Genomic DNA, 20,187 nt, shown 5'->3' with positions numbered 1-20,187 from the left:
AATGCCCAAGAAACCAAAAGGTTGCAGAAGGTAGCATCTAGTGAAGAAGACAGCCAACATAAAGAACCCAATCACCCTGGTCACAACTTCTTCTCACTGACAACTTCTCAGAAGTCTCTCTTCCCCTTGTTACATGAATAAGGAAGTGACAATGATGGACTAATCATAGACTAGAAAAAGGAGCATCAGCATTTTTGCAAAGTCGCTTTTATAAAAATCTTGCATCAGGATGACTGTGAATATTTATTAATTTTTTTTGTATTTATTGTCTCTTTTCATTCAAATAATGTATAACACACAGCCTTTTTTTAAAAAAAAAATGAAGTACCCATTCAACTGCAGCAAGGAAGAATTTTGGTGCATTTGTACATTGTACAATATATATGAAAATAAACTTGCTACCATTATATTTAAAAAATAAAGAATTATTTTTGAAGATTTTTGTAAAATTTTTTGAAGCTTCCCTGATCCATACGTTTTGGGAGTGCCCAAATTTAGAGAGATTCTGGAAAAAAATTTTCAAAACTTTATCAACGATTAAGATTAATTTGGAACCTTGCCCGTTAATTATTTTGTATGGTTTTTCTCGTGATTCAACTAAACTTATATCGGCGTCTTGGGAAAAAGTTTTAGCTTTTACCACTAATAGCCAGATGAGCAATTTTATTGAACTGGAAAGATGACTCACCCCTTACTCCTACATAGTGGTTATATAATACAATACCTTATTTAAGTTTAGAGAAAATATCAAAGATAGAAAGTTTCAATTTATGCAATTATGGGGCTCATTCTATTGTATGTTCTGGTGTTTTTTTGCCTGTCCTCCAGGGGTTCCACATTGATTTTTCTTTTATAATTTATAAGGTAACATTGATTAGAAGGAGGGGTTAGATTAGAGTTTTAGTTTTTTTCTTTTTCCCCCTTTATTTTATGCAAGCTTTTTCAAAAGGGTTTAACATGGTTGCATGGATCAATTCAATCAATTGTTTTTGAGGGTATTACAAACAATTATTTATCTCGTTTTGTCTACTTTTTTCCACTGGCTTTTTTTGTACGTGCTTACTTGTATACAAATGAATTATTAAGAAATTGTCAATTTTGTATTTATGCTTACATAATCTTAATAAAATATTTTTAAAAGAAAAAATAAAGATTCAAATTTGTTACCTTATTGCCAGTTTTCTGTGAAATATTGATCTGTAGGGCCATCTCTGCAAGTAAGCAGGTCACATTCTTATTGGATACATTATATATTCCTCGAACAGGATTCTTTACTACAGGTGATGCAGTAGTCGTTGGAGCCAGAGTGGTGAGCCTTGTTGTGGGAGGTGCAACTGTAGGCACATCAGCCTGGCATTGTGTTTCTTTAAAAAAAAAATGGTTCTGGATGTAAATATTAAACATTTAAACAAAGACAATCTCTTAGAAACAACTTTCCAAACGAAACAACAGAAAATTATGTCATTATATGGCAGTTCCATTATAACTGCTGTATATGAGGGATCAGGAAAGTGAGCTTTTTAAAGAAAAAGGCATCTTTGCACAGGTCTCTTTTTGTCCCCAATGAGTTCAGCTTATACCACTGTGTGGATGACTTCCCAGTGAAACACCTTCCAACTCCCAATAATGCATTCCCCACATTGAGCGATTCATTTTGCAGCAACTTTCCTTTGGATGAGAAGCACTATGTTTTAACTATTCCAGATAAAGTGAAATTCTAGCCACATATTCTCTACTTTTGCTCTATGTATTTGAGGTACATTGGGTTTGTTAATTCTTTTCCAGGATAGAAACCAGGGCCTTCAATATTCCAGAGAGGATTCCCCACCCATTTAAAAATTTGACAGCTATCAAAGTTGTTTGGAATTTGAGTTTTAAAAAAGATCTTTGACATTCAGAATCAACAGTAAACAATCAGAAAAGTTTAAAACCATTAAAGCTAAAATAATTACATACTGTATAATAATTTCCTTTGTCTTCTATCTTGAGCCCAACAATCCCCATGGAAATCAACAAGGAATAATTCTAGATATAGTCATTCAATTTACCCACCACTCAATTGCTCAGCTATCTCAATCTTGAATTTAATCAATGACTGAACATGCACTTCTTTGAGTCGATGTATTCCTTTCAGTCTACATCAAAAAATCTCCTCACTTCAGACCTGATGGGCAGACCTCAATCTGCGCAAGAATGCATCCTAGTGTGAAGAAAACAGCTTCTTGCCATCTACTTTGTCAATTCTTCTGTGAATCTTTTTACTCCTAATAAAATCACCTTTCTTTCATCAAAACATCAGCAAGTCTTAGAATAATCCATTCAATCCAAGAATCAATTTAATATACTTTCTTTTGTTTTAGACAACATGTCCTTCATTGGGCATGGTGCCAAAATCTGCACACAGTACTCCCAATGCAAGATTTCACTACCCCTCATGAAATAAAGGACGAAACAGCATTGCCTTCTTCATTGTTTGCTGTTCCTATAGGCCTACCTGCCACACCCCTCAAAACAAGACACTAAGGTCCCATGCATATTTATTAATTTATCTTCCTTTTTATGTAAAACTTCCATAGGCTAACACTGGTGCAGAGCTTCATACTCATTTCTACTCTTAATTGTTCTATGAAATCATGCATATGAAATTCCAGAGCATGTGGCAGAAACTTGTAATTAGTTGGTAAAAGAGAAAAGTCCATGGAAAAAGTTTATCTACTCTGTCCATTGTCATTAAATTTCAAATGAATTAGTTTATTTTTCCAAGTCCAACTGCAGGGCAACAGTCTGAAAGTGCAGGAAAATAATCTAAACATAGAATTTTGCAACTTTTTGTACAGTGAGATTCGACATTCACCCATAGTATCAATAGAAAATGATTGAGTTGATTATTTCACTGTGTCAAAACAGAAAAGCTTACTATTTTTACTGAAGTTGCTAGCTGGTGGAAGAACCTCCCATTGGACGTCACTCAGAGTAACATTAACATTCTGCATGTACACAGCAGAATCACTCATGCACATGTATGATGTATTCAACTTTGCACTGATGTCCAGAGATCTTGAAGTGATGAACAAATCTGGTAGAATTTCAAAACAGCAAATGAATACAAATTCTTAGAAGTGATCAACATTACAAAGCTTCTCTGTCAACTGCAATTTTCTATCTTCATAAAAATAATTCAGCTGAAAAAAAAATCAGTAAACAGGTGAAAATAACTTACTACATACAACAAGTTGTGTAATTTTCTATTATTCGAATATTTCCTAATGATGAGGCTGCCATTTGGCCCATTAGGTCTAGGCTGACTCTCAGTATTACCATAAACACCATTCCTCTCTTTCTCTCTCTACATTCTCTCTCTCATTAACATATCAACTCTTCAAGGTTCTCAGCCTTCCACCTACACTAGTGATCAACCAACCTCCTACCATGTGTTTGGAATGCAAATTCCCTAGTCAGATAAAAAACATCAGACATCTGTCAGCTGCTGTGTCAGATTCTTGAAGCTCACACTGGTTCCGCGGAGTGCCCTCAGAGCCACTCAATGAACTACAGCTTCAGAATGCCTTTTATTTCAACACTCACAGCAAGAGAGCAAAGTCTTTTAATAAAAACCTCAGCATTCTGTTTTAATGAAAAAAAAATTATGCAAGACACTTTCACTTAACATTAAAAAAGAAAGAAAAAAAAAAAGACTTCCTTCAGAAAATTCTGTCAGGTTGGAAGACTTCAGAAATTTGTCCCATTCATTTCTCCCAAGCTTTTGACATTTTGTTATAGTATTCATTTATTCAATTCAAGCCAACTAGAATAGAATTTCTATTTTAATTCCAAATTTACTTCTACTCCAAGTGATGGAGCAAACAGAAAATTAGGGTCTAAACTGAGAGAGCTGACCCATTAAAAAAAAAGTATCCTGTTTATCATAATCAAAAGGTTCTGGTAATGACTGTAGTTTCAGATAAGCAAGAAACAAAATCAAGGTGATCTTGACATAAACTTGCAAAGCAGTTAATCAAGTGGTAGAGGTTTTAATGAGACCAGGTAATTTAAGTCATTTTGTGATAAGTCTGAGGTACAAATTCAGATTACAACTTACCAGCTTTACTTGAATTATGAAAAAGTGTACTGTCCCTCTCATTGAGAACAAGAGTCAGTTCTTCCATCTTGTATGATATGTTGCTCCTTGAGAAATTCATGCTGAGAGAGTGACCATTCCCAAAACTGACTACTAACAGAGGTGCAGTCATATTATTACAACTACTTTTTGAACTTTTATGTGCATCATCAGGTAAGGAGAACAAAACTATACCCTGAAACATAGAGAGAAAAATTATAGCAATTTGACCACTTCCAAAAGGGTTAAAATCACTCACAATAATTCTATTTAAATGTTGATGTAATCCTCTATATCTAATTTGATTGGACATATATGTGCTTATTATTGCACATTTTCTTTTATGAATTCAACCATGTGTGTTCACACTTCATCCAGTCATTTGCTACAATAAACATGAATTAATTGCTTTATACTTTTAATGTTCAACTATGAATATATCACTCTTCATCCATATAAACAACTCCTCAAATCATAGATACCTGACTCACATACGTTTCGATGCAGTTACAATTCTTGTTTAACTCCAACCAACATTTTGGAAGATCACGGGTGTGACTAACCCATTGTCCCTCCAATATACATTTAGTTTAAGTGCTAATACAATATCCTTGGGACTTTTCCAGTGCTGAACTAGATTTTTCTGACCACTGAAATGTTACGTCCATTGATACTCAAACAAATTTTATTTATTTTTTGATTCATGTTACACAATAATAATAAATTCTCCAGTGAACTCAGTGAGTTTAAAAGGAAATGGGCAATATAGAAGTGTCCTGGACCTAGTTCTGTCACAAACCTACCACCACTGCTGATTTATAACCCTGGGTCTCTAGTACACCTGATCCACAGCCTGAATTTCAGACTCCCTGGTTTCAGATGCACACTCTGCTTGTACTCTAGAAGCCTGATGTACATTCCAGACGAACAATTGGCGAACAAGATTTCAGAACAACCAGGTGCTGATGATCAGTTTTGCTTACTGACAGCTGTAGGCTTCGGAGATATGGACTATCACATTAGTATCAGCACCTACTTGAGAACCACTGTCGAAGTAAACTTCAAACCTGAGGGGTTGTCCAAGATCAGATTCTATCATTTATAAATAATGATAATATTACAGCGATAAATCTTCCCAAATCAAGTTGCACAACCAGATGGAGTTACTGCATTGCCTTCAACACTTGTTAACTCCTCAAGGTCCTTATTGATAGGTTTCCACTCTCTTCCTACCTCAATAGTGAGAGCAATATCATGCACTGTCCAAAACCAGCATTCAGGATTGCAGATAAAAGCATTGAAATAATTTTATTTGAAGGAAGGGGGAACAGAGACATATACTGTGGAAATGGACAGACAGGAAAAGAGTCATAAACATTTGTGGCAGAATAAGAAGTGAGATGGGAGAAAGAGCAAGGAAGGGGAAAGGCAGATTGGTGACAACCTGCCAAGGAGAGATATGGGAGCGATTAAGAGGAAATCAAGGTAGACAGGGTAAAAGTATGGTGCATGAGAGAGGGACTGAGGGAAGGAGGGATTTAGAGGTGAAAGCAGCAGCAAACAAGCTCAGGCAATCTCCCTTTCTCTGTGGAGTCATATTTTTCTCCCTCACTTCCTTGCAAATTCAGACCAGGCTGCCTTGTTGCTAAAAATTAATAGAAATTCTAGCTTTAGTAAAAGATGTTCTTGAGGGTCTATTAATCAATCTGAAAGTGGAAAGTTCTTCCATTGCTAACAAAAGCCTATCAGTTCCAATAATTTTTATGACCCATCTTAAAAGTCCATAATTAAGGTTAGCTTGCATACCACTACACTAAATCCACACAAAGTAGGTCAGAAATTCTCAGGGCTTGTGCATTAGGTGAATTAATTATTAATAGCACAAGATCTCTGCCAAGCAACCGCTCTAATATCAAAAATCATACATTTTTCAAACTTGATGTTCCTCATTGCGCAGCTGATTAAATTGTATAACTAAAATGATCAGGCAGCTATCAATATTGCCTTTTTTTTATGAACATAATTAACAAATTTAGCAAATATCGAGTTGAAGTGGAGAAGAAAATGATTTTCCCTCACAATACTGGAAACACCATTTGCCTTTACTTTACCAAACATGAGGCAAAGGTCAATTTCAGGAGATACATATGCAGGACTAAAATTCCCCTTGCACACAAAGTTGCAGGACTACATCCTTGCTTTTCTTTAGTTCTATAAAAGCGCAGAAATTAAATCTCACTAACCAAACCTAGTCACATGCCCAACTCCTACTCCATAGTTCTTTCTAGTACAGAAACAGCTTTATCCATCTAAACCGTCCCCAAAAGAACCAACTGCTCAATCCCTCCCCTAATCCTCTGGGATCAATTCCAAATTCACAACTCTCTGCTTGAAGTCATTTAAAAAAAAATCTTGATCCAAAAGGAAGTATCCCTTAATCAAAAATGGTCATCCCCGATTCTAGATTCCTCAGCCAGAGTATACACACACCATGCACAGACCCTATCAAGCCCTGTAAGAATTTCACAAAGTCCAGTGAGTTTTCCTCACATTTGTTTTATTCTTCGAAAATACTCTCTCATTTAGCAAACTTAAATCTAGAAATTTTTTGCAGATCTTCTACAGAAAATATAACTTTTATAGCTGAGGAGATCAAAACTACAAAATTGGAACTTATTAACTGCAGTAAGTGCTCTTCATTTCCACACTAATTTTCTCAAATGCAAATTGCTCTCTGCTTGCTGAATTTGATTGAGAACTATTGTACTGTATAAACGAGGATAACAAGGTCCTTCTATCACCATTTAAAAACTGTTTTGTGTCTTGAACTGTATAACCTCACATTTTTTCACTTTATATTCTCTTTGCCATATTCTCACCCATTCATATTGGTTGCCTATATGCGCGAGGGCTTTTTACTCACTTTCATTTCTCATAATTAGCCTTTGTTAAACATCATCAGCAAAACTTGGATAAATGTCATTTGTTTCCCCCAGCCAATCTGATGCAAATTGGGCTAAACTGGGACACAATCACAGATCCCACTACTCATAGCTTGCTAACAATCAGAATCCCCATTTATTCAGACTCTATGCCACATTGACCACCGCCAGTGGGCTGATATCGCCTCAAACCGTGCATCTTGGCGCCTCACAGTTTGGCGGGCAGCAACCTCCTTTGAAGAAGGCAGCAGAGCCCACCTCACTGACAAAAGGCAAAGGAGGAAAAACCCAACACCCAACCCCAACCAACCAATTTTCCCCTGCAACCGTGTCTGCCTGACCCGCATCGGACTTTTCAGCCACCAACGAGCCTGCAGCTGACGTGGACATTTACCCCCTCCATAAATCTTCGTCCGCGAAGCCAAGCCAAAGAAAGAAGAAAAGAAGAATGCTTTAAATCTGTTCACTAATTCTCTCTTGATTCCAGTAAATTACTCCCAATTCTACGTACACTACTCTGATGAGCTAGGCAACAATACCTCCAGACACATTAACTTTTGTAACTTATATACTTTAATTCAAACTAATGATTCCCTTATTAATATTTTCCTGGAAGTGCTAAATAAGTCAAACTTAGCCAACATGTGGTAAAGATAAACAGAAACTGTCTGGTAAGTCAAAGGGCATTTCAGCTTTGTAAACCAAGTACAGTCACACGCCGCATAACGTCCGCTTGGGCAACGTCCAACCACATATACATTCGTGGTCCCATAATATTATAATAAGAGTTCATAAAACATGTGCATTTCATGTCTCTTGCATAACAAAGCGATTGGTGCTGCCAGGCATATAATGGTAGTGTGTGTGTGTGTGCGCGTGCGTGCGTGCGTGCGTGCGTGCGTGTGCGCGCATGCACATATATATATATGTATATATACACAAGCTATAATACATATATCTTGATAGTCATATAACATGGTGTTCGCACAACATCCAAATCGCATAACATTCTATTTCATAGAACATATCATGGACATTAAGCAACACATGACTGTACTTGGTTTGATGTTAAATATTATCCAGTACTAAAAGGTCAATTCAGTTATTTCAGAAATACAAATAATGCTCTCAAACTAAGTGCCAGATTAATTTAATTGTTTTAACCAGTCTCTAAGTGATATTGTGTGTTGAGAATGAATAGTTAGGGAGAAATTTAATTGTCTATTGTTTTCTTAAGGAATTAGAGTAGAGGAAAGCCAAAGCAATGCCAGAAAAAGAAGAAATAACATTACTTACCTGCTTTTTGGCAGTGGTGTCATAGCTGACTGAAAAGTTCGCTGAAAATTCAGCCAGCAAACATATTTTTGTTCCATCTTTCACCTCAAATCTCTTTGTTAATATAACCTGTACAAAACCTACATATAGGAAATTAATTAAAAAGTGACATTTGAAATCAATAGAAAACAAATATTGCAAGTTGTATATGTCAGTCAAGGATCAGGAAAATCAAAAATTCACCTGTTGAATTGTACAATATTCTGTAATCCAGGAATATTGCCTTGTGAATTAAACCAGATAACTGTATATTCCGTAAGTGAAATAGTTAATATTTGACAAGGCATAATAAGAAATAGTAAGATCTTTTATTTTGCAGCAACCAAAAATCATCAGTGGATTGTTTTTAATTAACGTATTTAAATATATCTCCTCTTACTTCACAACATAGGCTATCGCAGCAAAACTATAAACTCATGCCCGGCATATTCTTCACTCTTAACTTTATCAAACCAGGGAACCAAACAATCATTGCAGAATAGCAGCACACCTGTCTCATAGAAATGAATGTGATCAACTAGCCTGCAAAAGCATTCCTTTATCTTTAACAACATTCAGAAGAACAAAGCATCCCATTAAATCTAAAGATTCCTTCCAGTATACCATGGCCACATTTTGCCCCATCCCCAAGATGCACTGTGGCATCTTGCAAAAAATGACAGTTCCCCAATAAGCTACACACCATTCTAAATTGGAAATATTGTCACTGGTATTCCAAATGCCGTTGAAATACAAAATTTACTGGAACACCCTACCCCAACAGTAATGTGTGAGAATCTTCATAAATATAATGCCAAAATTCAAGAAAGCAGCTTATTCATTTCCAATAATATTTATAGATGAAAAATAAATGATAGCCCCATCCAGAACACTAATTTTTTGTGAACGAACCAAAGAAAATTCTCATTTTAAACCTCCTAGAAATATACGAGGCTCTTCAAAAAACATACATTGCCCACTCAAAAAGGTTCTGTAATTCATATTTAGAAAACAGCAATTAAAAAGGCTTATTCAACATTGGCCTTTAACTCAAATGGTCTGAACTAGTTTGGAAAGAAAGGAATACTTTGGATCTAAACAAACCTGATCAGACCCTGTAGTAAACTTAGAAAAATGGTCTTTAGCACAATTCAACCAAATATTTGTAAGTCAGATAGAAAAGGAGTTAACATTCCAGGTTGAAGTTCAAATGAAAGGCCACTATCTGGAATGATTAACCTTATTTTTCTCTCCCCAGATGTTATTTCCAGCATTCTCCATTTTTATTTCAATATTAAATGTTTCCACTTAGTGGAATATTAGTGGCCAAAGACAATAATTTGAACACTATACTACAGAAACTGATCATTAAGATAGTCAACAGAAGACACTGCCTTAAATGCAAACAAAAGCATACAAATTAAGAACAGGAGATACAAAGTAATCAAAGCAACTTTTTTTTATAATTGCTGTAGTAAAGGAAACTATATTTTCTACAAAGTAGTACATGTACAGATATATTCAAAGGGATTTTGCAAGACTGAAATGCTTCGGAGTTTTAGGTCTGAAGACTTTACAGGTACAGGAGAAATCAAAGTATGTGCTCAAAATGTTGGTGCAAGACAGGACTGTACTGCAAATAGAAGACATGAGGATATCACACTGAATTAGGTTGAACAGATGGGACAAGAGGGGAAAATTTGTAGCAGACTGAGGATTTTATTTCAGAGAACAGAGGGAGACTGGAATCTGAAACCCAACAATCTGCTGGAGGAAGTGATGGCTAAAAAGGTTTTTTGGAATGCAAGATCCAGGCAGAAGACTTATTTTGTGAACTTCAGTTTGTCTCAAGAGTTCAAGAAGCAAATTTACAAAGCACTGTAAAAACAGAACCTGGAGTTTACAAAACCACAGATGAGCATTGAAGTACAAACAAGAGCAAAATACAGCAGAGATAAAGCAATAGTTTGTGATGGATAAGATGGTATTTGCTCAAGACCATACAAGCTATGTATGCACCGTTAGAAATTCGGTCAATTAATTCCTAGTCTCATCAATGTCTTTTTGAAACTCAACTGACACTGCTGATATTTTCCTAAATCTTCAATTTGAACTTTCATTAGGCCTAGGCATTACTGGAGACTATTGGCATCTACTTGTGCAACTCAGCATGAATAATCGTCCCAAAGTTGAAATTGGAGGATCAATATTATTCTTCAATATATGTTCACATTTAGCACACAAAGAGGGCTGTAATTCATTACCACTTAGAGATGGTGGAAAATTGTCAGGATTGGCTTCTCTGGAGGGAAATAAGAATACGGGGACTGCTTAATCTGTGATTTAAAATAATTAAAAAAAAAGATATTCATACTTTTTGACAACTGGCTAAACAGCAAATATAGTTTTAGCCTGTTGACTATTTGGTTATCTGAAGAACTTCTATGTCAAAGTCTACACCCATACCAGCCTTGACCCTCATCATCTGATTATCTTAGGGAAGATTCTATTGTAGTACCTCACCTAATGGATTGAGCAGGCACAAAAGATGAGAGTCCTTGGTGGGAAAAGTTTGAATTTGGCTGGAGGCCAACAGAGAGCATGGATAACATAGATGACCACATATTCTGAGTCATTGCAAATGAAAGACAATATTATAATAAATGTAAATCCATAAGCAGATGGCAGTAAAATAAATAAAAACAGAAAATGAAGTGGAAACATTTAATAGGTCAGGCAGCATCTAAGTATTAAGTAATTAACAATTCAGATTGCCAGAGATTGTACTTGAGATAAATGGAATTAACCTCTAGAAATAAATGGCATGCGAAAGACCATTTTAAATAAAATACAGTTTATAATTTTACAATTTAAATGTCACATGATTACTTACAAAAATTACAAAAGACAACAGCAATTTCACAATTATGATTGGTCAAAAACATTCTCACTTACGCAAAACCATCTAAACACTCAAATAACCAGCGTCAAGACAAATTTGAATATTGAGCCCTTACAAAGTGACATATGCAGAACAGTACTCCAGGAAAGTTAACAGAAGATGAAAAAAAAAAGAATGTTAGTGCAGGACAGCATTGATACACAAATAAAAGAAAATTTAGCACCAAAACAAGTATTCAGGAAGCTTACACTAAATTTAAATGGGAGTGGTCACAATTCTAATTGATACTGAATCTATCCCAAATTTTGGCGAAGGATTTTTCTTATGTTATCCCCAAAATGAACTTTACAATGTGCTCCAATTCACTTGGCAAATACTTCACATGCTTTACAAATTTCTTTCAATAATTTTAAAAATCCCTTTATTCGAGATAATTTTGCTTCTTTCAAACAATTGTGGGCAAAATTTAAACTGCACAATAGTAATTTTTTCAGATATCTACAAGTCAGACATTTTATTCAGTCCAACCTCTGATTTTCCATGGATTTCTGAAACAAATATTCTTGATTTACTTTTTGACTTTAAATTTTCTCATAGAGGCTCCATATTTATTATTTACAGTAATTTGATGGATTTGAGAACAGTTTCACTTATTAAGATCAAGAGTGATTGGGAGCATGAAATGGATTTGTCACTTCCAGATGAGGACTGGGATATTGTTCTAAATTTGATTATGAATTCTCATTTTGTACATGACATTATTTGCTGCAGTTCAAAGTGGTGTGTAGAATACATATTTCAAAGTTAAGCAATCTCACTTCTATTCTGATATTGATTTGTTCTTCATTGATATATGTGTTTTTGACTTGCCCTAGTTTAGAAAATGTCCAGAAAAATGACTTTCAAAACTTATCATTAATTTTTAAGGTCAATTAGAACCATGCCCCTTAATTGCTCTATTTTGTTTTTCCTCAAAAAGAAATACTATTAGAGGAATCGTGTGATGGAGTAGTGGCCGGTAGGAGAATAACAGCCCTCTCCAGAAAAGAAGGAAAAAAAGTGAAGAAAAAGCAAAGTCCCAGACACACAAATCACAACAAATAAAAAATAAAGGTGTGGAGGAAATGGCACCAAAGAAAGAAAAGCCAAAAACAACGGGAAGAAAAGAAGAAGGAAAGACGCCGGAAGAGAAAGGTGAAGGCCTTACCTGTACGAAGAAGCAGGGGACCAGCCGTGGAAAGAGGAGCCCACTCCCTGAGGTCAGTGGAAACCCCGCAGGGTCGCGACCCACCGAACGCAGGACTGCAAAGATGGTTCACGGAGCCAAACAGAGGTGTGCACGACACAGACAACACCAACGGGAGGGGGAACCAGCTGTGTAGTGGAACTCCACAGCATGAACAGCTGAGAAAGACCTGACAGCAGGGCTCCCAGCGAAAAGATACAGAAAATAACGGGAACGGGAGGGATGAGAATGAAAAAAGGAAACCAGAGAACACAACAGATAACCAGCCCAGAAGAAGAGGACCAACATGAAGATACCAAAAAAAAATACCCAACAAACTGAGACAAATAGCCCAACAAGAAAGTCAGAAGAGACACAGATACAAGGAAGAGAAGTAGAAGACACAAACCCTAGAGCAAACACAGAAGAAGAAGAAAATCAAGCTTTGCACAGAGAAATAGAAGATAAAGGGAATGGACAGTACATAGATTTTAAAAAATTTCAAGAATATATGGAAGGACTAAAAGAATGGCTGACACAAGAATTTAGTGAAATAAAAAGGAGAATAAAAGGTAGAGAAGAAAAAGTGAGTAGATTAGAGCTGGTCATGACAGAAATATGGAAAAGAGTAGACAAGGTGGAAGAACGAGAAACAGCCGTAGAAATGGAAGTGAATGACTTAAAAAGAAAATTGGAAGAAATTGATAAAAAAGTTAAAGAAACACAGGAGTTGTTAGCTTAGAAGATGGATATAATAGAAAACTATAATAGGAGAAACAATATAAAGATAGTGGGCCTTAAGGAAGATGAAGAAGGCAAAGATATGAAAGAATTTATAAAAGAATGGAACCCCAAGGTCCTGGAAATGCCAGAAATACAGGAAGGAATGGAAATAGAAAGGGCACACAGAACGTTAGCCCCGAAACCACAGCCACAACATAAACCAAGATCCATTCTAGTAAAATTCCTGAGATAAACGACAAGAGAAAATATATTGGAGAAGACAATGAAAAAAATGAGAGAAGACAAAAAGCCACTGGAATACAAAGGTCAGGGGAGGAGTCACGTGATGGAGTAGTGGCCGGAAGGTGAACTCCAGCCCTCTCCAGAAAAGTCGGAAAAAACAAAGGAAAACACAAAGGCACAAAAATAAAAATTAAAGAAAAGTGAGTATAAAGGTGGAAAGAAGATGGCGACGAAAAAAGAAAAATCGAAATCAATGGTAAGAAGAGAGGAAGAGAAGACAACAGAAGAAGGAGAAGGCCTTACCTGTTCAAAGAGGCCCGCGGTGGAGAGAGAAACCCGCTCCCTCAGGTCAGTAGAAAGTGGACTACAAAAATGGCTCGCTGAGCCGAGTAAAAGAACGCAACCGCGCATGCAAAAAAACACACCGACGGGAGGGATGACCAGCTGGGGAGTCGATCTCCACAGCCGACAATCACAGCTGCAGAACACCTGCAGCAAGAGGAGAACATAGAAGACAATGAAAACAAGAAAGAAGAGAAGAAAAGGGCAACAAAGAAACAACAGATGGCCAACCCAGAGGAGGAAGAAGAGGAAGAGTACAGTGAAATAGAAGAAGAAGGGAAAGGCAAGATAAAGGATATACTTTCTCTTATTAAAGAATACTTGGAGTCATTTAAAGAATGGCAAGTGCAAGAATTTAATGATTTAAGAAGAAGAATAAACAATACAGAAGAGAAAAATGAATAAAATAGATATGACCTTAACAGAAATGGGAAAGAGAATGGACAAGATGGAAGAGCGGGAAGCAGCAGTAGAAATGGAGGTAGAGGACTTAAAAAAGAAATTAGAGGAATCTAATAAAAAAGTTATAGAGACACAAGAACTGTTAGCTCAGGAAATAGATATAATGGAAAATTATAACAGAAGAAATAACATAAAGATAGTGGGCCTTAAGGAAGATGAAGAAGGCAAGAATATGAGAGAGTTTATAAAAGATTGGATCCCCAGGATCCTAGGATGTCCAGAACTACAGCAAGAAATGGAAATAGAAAGGGCACATAGAGCATTGGCCTTTAAACCACAACCACAACAAAGGCCAAGATCTATTTTAGTAAAATTCCTAAGATATACTACAAGAGAAAAGGTACTGGAGAAGACAATGGAAAAAGTAAGAGAGGGCAATAAGCCACTGGAGTACAAAGGGCAAAAAATCTTCATTTATCCAGATATAAGTTTTGAACTCCTGAAGAAGAGAAAGTAGTTCAATACAGCAAAGGCGATTTTATGGAAGAAAGGGTATAAATTTATACTAAAGCATCCAGCGGTATTGAAAATATTTATGCCAGGACAACAAAACAGACTATTCTCGGATCCAGAGGAAGCACGAAAATTTGCAGAACAATTACAAAATAGACTGAGGGATGAAGACGTGTAACGAGAGTACGAAAGACTAAGAACTAAAAAGACACATAAGTTTTGAACTCCTGAAGAAGAGAAAGGAGTTCAATACATCGAAAACGATCTTATGGAAAAAAAACTATTCTCAGATCCAGAGGAAGCAAGGAAATTTGCAGAACAACTACAAAACAACCAGAGAGATGAAGATATGTAATAAGAGTAAAAATGACCACGATTTATATGTATGTGAGTAAAGAGGTATATGTGTGTATATGTATAATGTGCATACATAAATGTATCCGTATTTAGAGGAAAATATAGATAGCATAGACAAGAATTAATAAGGGAAGGAAATGGAATAGAGGGAATAAGGAGGGAACTAAAAGAGTGACCTTTGTTACATATGAAAAGTGAAATCTTTTCTGGGGGGTGCTGGGTGTGGAGGAGTTGCGGTCACTGCAAAATCAGCTGACACTTGCGAGTTAATTCGCAAATCCAAATGGAGAGGGGAGATGTGGTTGTCCGACAAGGGATAAAGGACAACTCAGGAGGGGAAGGGGAGATTGGGGCTAAAGAAGTTTTAAATATGAGAATAAGGAAAATGTTTGATGTTTTAGGAATGTTGTCTTATAAAGGGTTCAAAACAAGAAAACACAAATGGATAAGGAGGAAAGGTAATGATGGAGAAACGGAAAGGGAAGATAAACAAAGTATAAAATGGCTACGTTGAATTATATGACTTTAAATATTAATGGAATACATAACCAAATTAAAAGGAAGAAACTGCTAAATTTACTGAAAAAAGAAAAAAATGATATAGCATTTGTGCAAGAAACACATTTAACTGAATTGGAGCACAAGAAATTAAAGAGAGATTGGGTAGGACACGTAACAGCAGCATCGTATAATTCAAAAGCAAGAGGAGTAGCTATATTAATTAGTAAAAATGTGCCATTTAAAATAGAAGAGGAAATAATAGATCCAGCAGGGAGATATGTAATGATAAAATGTCAGATATATTCAGAGTTTTGGAATCTACTCAATGTATATTCACCTAACGAAGAAGATCAAAAGTTTATGCAAGATATCTTTTTGAAGATAGCAGATACGCAAGGGAACATATTAATAGGAGGGGATTTCAACCTGAATTTAGATTCAAATATGGACAAAACTGGGAAAAAAATTAACAGAAAGGACAAAGTAACCAAATTTATAATTAAATCGATGGAAGAAATGCAACTTTTGGATATATGGAGGAAACAACACCCAAAGGAAAAGGAATATTCATATTACTCGGCTAGACATAAAACATACTCAAGAATAGACCTATTTTTGTTATCAGCTCGTATGCAAGATAGAGTAAGAAAAACAGAATATAAAGCTAGAATACTATCAGACCATTCACCCTTAATATTGACAGTAAAGTTAGAGGACATCCCTCCAAGAATGTATAGATGGAGATTAAACCCCATGTTACTTAAAAGGCAGGATTTTAGAGAATTTATTGAAAAACAAATAAAAATGTATTTTGAAATAAATACGGAATCAGTGGAAGATAAGTTTATACTATGGGATGCAATGAAAGCATTCATTAGAGGGCAAATAATAAGTTATGTAACCAAGATGAAGAAGGACTATAATCAGGAAACAGAGCAGTTGGAAAGGGAAATAGTAAATATAGAAAAAGAATTAGCAATGAAGGAAGATACAACTAAAAGAAAAGAATTGGCAGATAAAAAAATAAAATATGAAACACTACAAACATATAAGGTGGAGAAGAATATAATTAAGACAAAACAGAAATATTATGAACTAGGTGAAAAAACGCACAAAATCCTAGCATGGCAGCTTAAGACAGAACAAGCTAAGAAAATGGTATTGGCATCAAGGAAAAAAGACAACCAAATTACATATAATCCAAAAGAAATTAAGGAAAACTTTAGAGAATTCTATGAACAATTATACCGAACTGAAAACGAAGGGAAAGAAGGGAAAATAGATGAATTTCTGACTAAAATTGAACTACCAAAACTACAAATAGAGGAACAAAATAAATTAACAGAGCCATTTGGAATAGTAGAAATACAAGAGATAATTAAAAAATTACCATATAAGACACCAGGAGAGGATGGATTCCCAATAGAATTCTACAAAACATTTAAAGACTTATTAATTCCGCCCCTCCTGGAAGTAATCAACCAGATTGATAAAACACAAAGCTTACCAGATTCATGTAAAACAGCAATAATTACAGTAATACTAAAGCAAGGGAAAGATCCACTCTCACCAGCGTCATATAGACCAATATCTTTACTTTACACAGATTATAAGATAATAGCTAAACTATTAGCAAACAGATTAGCAGAGCATGTACCGAAAATGGTAAATTTAGACCAAACTGGATTTATCAAAAAAAGACGCACAACAGACAATATTTGTAAATTTATTAACTTAATTCATGCAGTAGAAGGGAATAAAGCACCAACAGTAGCAGTTGCTTTAGACGCAGAGAAGGCCTTTGACAGAGTAGAATGGAATTATTTGTTCAAAGTATTGCAAAAATTCAGTTTACCGGAGAAGTATATTAATTGGATTAAAGCATTATATAAAGGACCGTTAGCGAAAGTGACAGTAAATGGACATGTATCAAAGCAATTTAACTTAAGCAGGTCAACACAGCAGGGATGCCCACTATCACCTTTATTGTTTGCGTTAGCTATAGAACCACTAGCAGAATTGATAAGAACAGATAATAATATAAAAGGAATAAAAATAAAAGACAAGGAATATAAAATCAGTTTATTTGCGGATGATGTTATAGTGTACTTAACAGAACCAGAGCTATCAATAAAAGAATTATATAAGAAATTGAAGGAATATGGAGAAGTGTCGGGTTACAAGATAAACGTAAATAAAAGTGAAGCAATGCCTATGAATAATGCGGATTTCTCAAAATTTAAGAAGGAATCACCATTTAGATGGCAAATGCAAGCAATAAGAATACAAAGGTCAAAAAAAATTTTTCTACCCAGACATAAGTTTTGAGCTCCTGAAGAAGAGTAAGGAGTTTAACGCAGCAAAATCGATCCTATGGAAGAAAGGCTATAAATTTATGTTAAGATATCCAGCGGTGCTGAAAATAGTTATCCCGGGGCAGCAAATCAGACGGTTCTCGGATCCGGAGAAAGCACGAGAATTTGCAGAACGCCAGCAAAATAGAAAGAAAGATGAAGAGATGTAACAAGAACAAGAATGATGACAAACTTCATATAAAAAAGAAAAATAATGTATAAGTAAGAAGTATGGAGGGAAAGAAAAGGGAAGAAAGGAAGTAAGGGGGGGAATTAAGAGGGTGAGCTTTGTTATTTGTGAAGTTAAATTCTTTTCTGTAAGGGGTTGGGTGGGAGAGAATAACGGTCACTGCAAAATCAGTTGACGCTTGTGAGCGGGTTCGCAATGCAAATGGAGAGGGGAGTTGTGGTTGCCTGGCAAAGGACAAGAGGCAACTCAGAGGGGGAGGGGGGGGAACATTTGGGGTTAAAGGAATTTTAGATGTGGGAATAATGGAAATATTTTATGTTTTAGAAGTGTTGTCTTACAGTGCGTTCAAAAAAAGAAACAGAAATGGATATGGGAGAAAGGTGGTGATGAGGAAGCGGAAATGAGAGGTAAACAATGTATGAAATTGCCATGTTGAACTATATGACTATAAATATTAATGGAATACATAACCAAATCAAAAGAGGCTGTTAAATTTACTGAAGAAAAAATTGATATAGCGTTCGTGCAGGAAACAATGGAACAAAAGAAATTAAGGAGAGACTGGGTAGGGCACGTAACGGCAGCATCATATAATTCAAAAGCCAGAGGAGTAGCTATATTAATCAATAAAAATGTACCAATCAAAATAGAGGAGGAAATAATAGATCCAGCAGGGAGGTATGTAATGATAAAATGTCAGATATATTCAGAATTTTAGAATTAGCTCAATGTATATGGAACTAATGATAATGAAGAGGATCAAAAATTTATGCAAAATATCTTTTTGAAGATTGAAGATACGGAGAGGAATATACTGATAGGAGGGGACTTTAACCTCAATTTGGACTCAAAGATGGATAAAACTGGAAAAAAGACTAGCAGAAGAACAAAGCAACCAAATTTATGGTTAAATCGATGCAGGAAATGCAACTTCTGGATATATGGAGGAGACAACACCCAAAGGAGAAGGAATACTCATATTATTCGGATAGACATAAAACATACTCAAGGATAGACCTGTTCCTGTTGTCAGCCCACATCCAAGGGAGAGTTAGAAAATTGGAATATAAAGCTAGATTGTTATCGGATCACTCACCCCTGTTATTAGCAATAGAGCTGGAGGACATCCCACCAAGAACGTATAGATGGAGATTAAACTCCATGCTACTTAGAAGACAGGATTTTAGACAATTCATTGAACGCCAAATTAAAATGTGCTTTGAAATAAATACGGAATCAGTGAAAGATAAATTTATACTATGGGATGCAATGAAAGCCTTCATCAGAGGGCAGATAATAAGTTTTGTAACCAAGATGAAAAAGGACTACAATCGGGAAATAGAACAGCTGGAAAGGGAAATAGCAAGTACAGAAAAAGAATTAGCAACAAGGGAAGATACAACTAAAAGAAGAGAATTGGCAGACAAAAAAATAAAATATGAAACACTACAAACGTACAAGGTGGAGAAGAACATAATGAAGACAAAACAGAAGTATGAGCTAGGAGAAAAAAAACGCACAATATACTAGCATGGCAGCTTAAAACAGAACAAACTAAAAGAACGGTATTGGCATCAAGGAAAAAGGACAAACAAATTACATATAACCCAACAGAGATCAATGAAAACTTCAAGGAATTCTACGAGCAATTATATCGAACTGAGAACGAAGGGAAAGAAGACAAAATAGATGAGTTTCTAGCTAAAACCGAACTACAAAATCGCAAGAAGAGGAGCAAAACAAATTAATAAAATCATTTGAAATAGAGGAACTACAGGACATATCAAAAAAACTACCGAACAATAAAACGCCGGGAGAGGACGGACTCCCAATAGAATTCTATAAAACATTTAAAGACTTATTAATTCCTCCTCTCCTGGAAGTAATGAACCAGATTGAAGAAACACAAAACATGCCAGATTCATGCAAAACAGCAATAATTACATTAATACCAAAGACGGGGAAAGATCCACTAACACCAGCATCGTATAGACCAATATCTCTACTAAACACAGATTATAAGATAATAGCTAAACTATTAGCAAACAGATTGGCCGACTGT

The 20,187-nt window shown here is 35.6% G+C and overlaps 1 protein-coding gene across 1 annotated transcript in view; it reads right to left on the bottom strand.

The window, feature by feature from the left end:
• Positions 1–20,187, bottom strand: part of lamp1a (lysosomal associated membrane protein 1a) — a 44,122-nt gene that overhangs the window by 12,174 nt on the left and 11,761 nt on the right. Inside the window, exons 2-5 of the mRNA XM_069889548.1 lie at positions 8,356–8,474; positions 4,100–4,313; positions 2,918–3,076; positions 1,168–1,364 (exon numbers count right to left, since the gene is read on the bottom strand). Coding sequence (XP_069745649.1) covers positions 1,168–1,364; positions 2,918–3,076; positions 4,100–4,313; positions 8,356–8,474 — 689 coding nt within the window. The remainder of the gene's footprint in view (positions 1–1,167; positions 1,365–2,917; positions 3,077–4,099; positions 4,314–8,355; positions 8,475–20,187) is intronic.

This window comes from Narcine bancroftii, chromosome 7 (assembly GCF_036971445.1).
Source record: "Narcine bancroftii isolate sNarBan1 chromosome 7, sNarBan1.hap1, whole genome shotgun sequence".
NCBI lineage: Eukaryota > Metazoa > Chordata > Chondrichthyes > Torpediniformes > Narcinidae > Narcine > Narcine bancroftii.
Note: the sequence above shows the minus strand (reverse complement) of the source record. Positions and strands in the feature narration are given on the sequence as shown.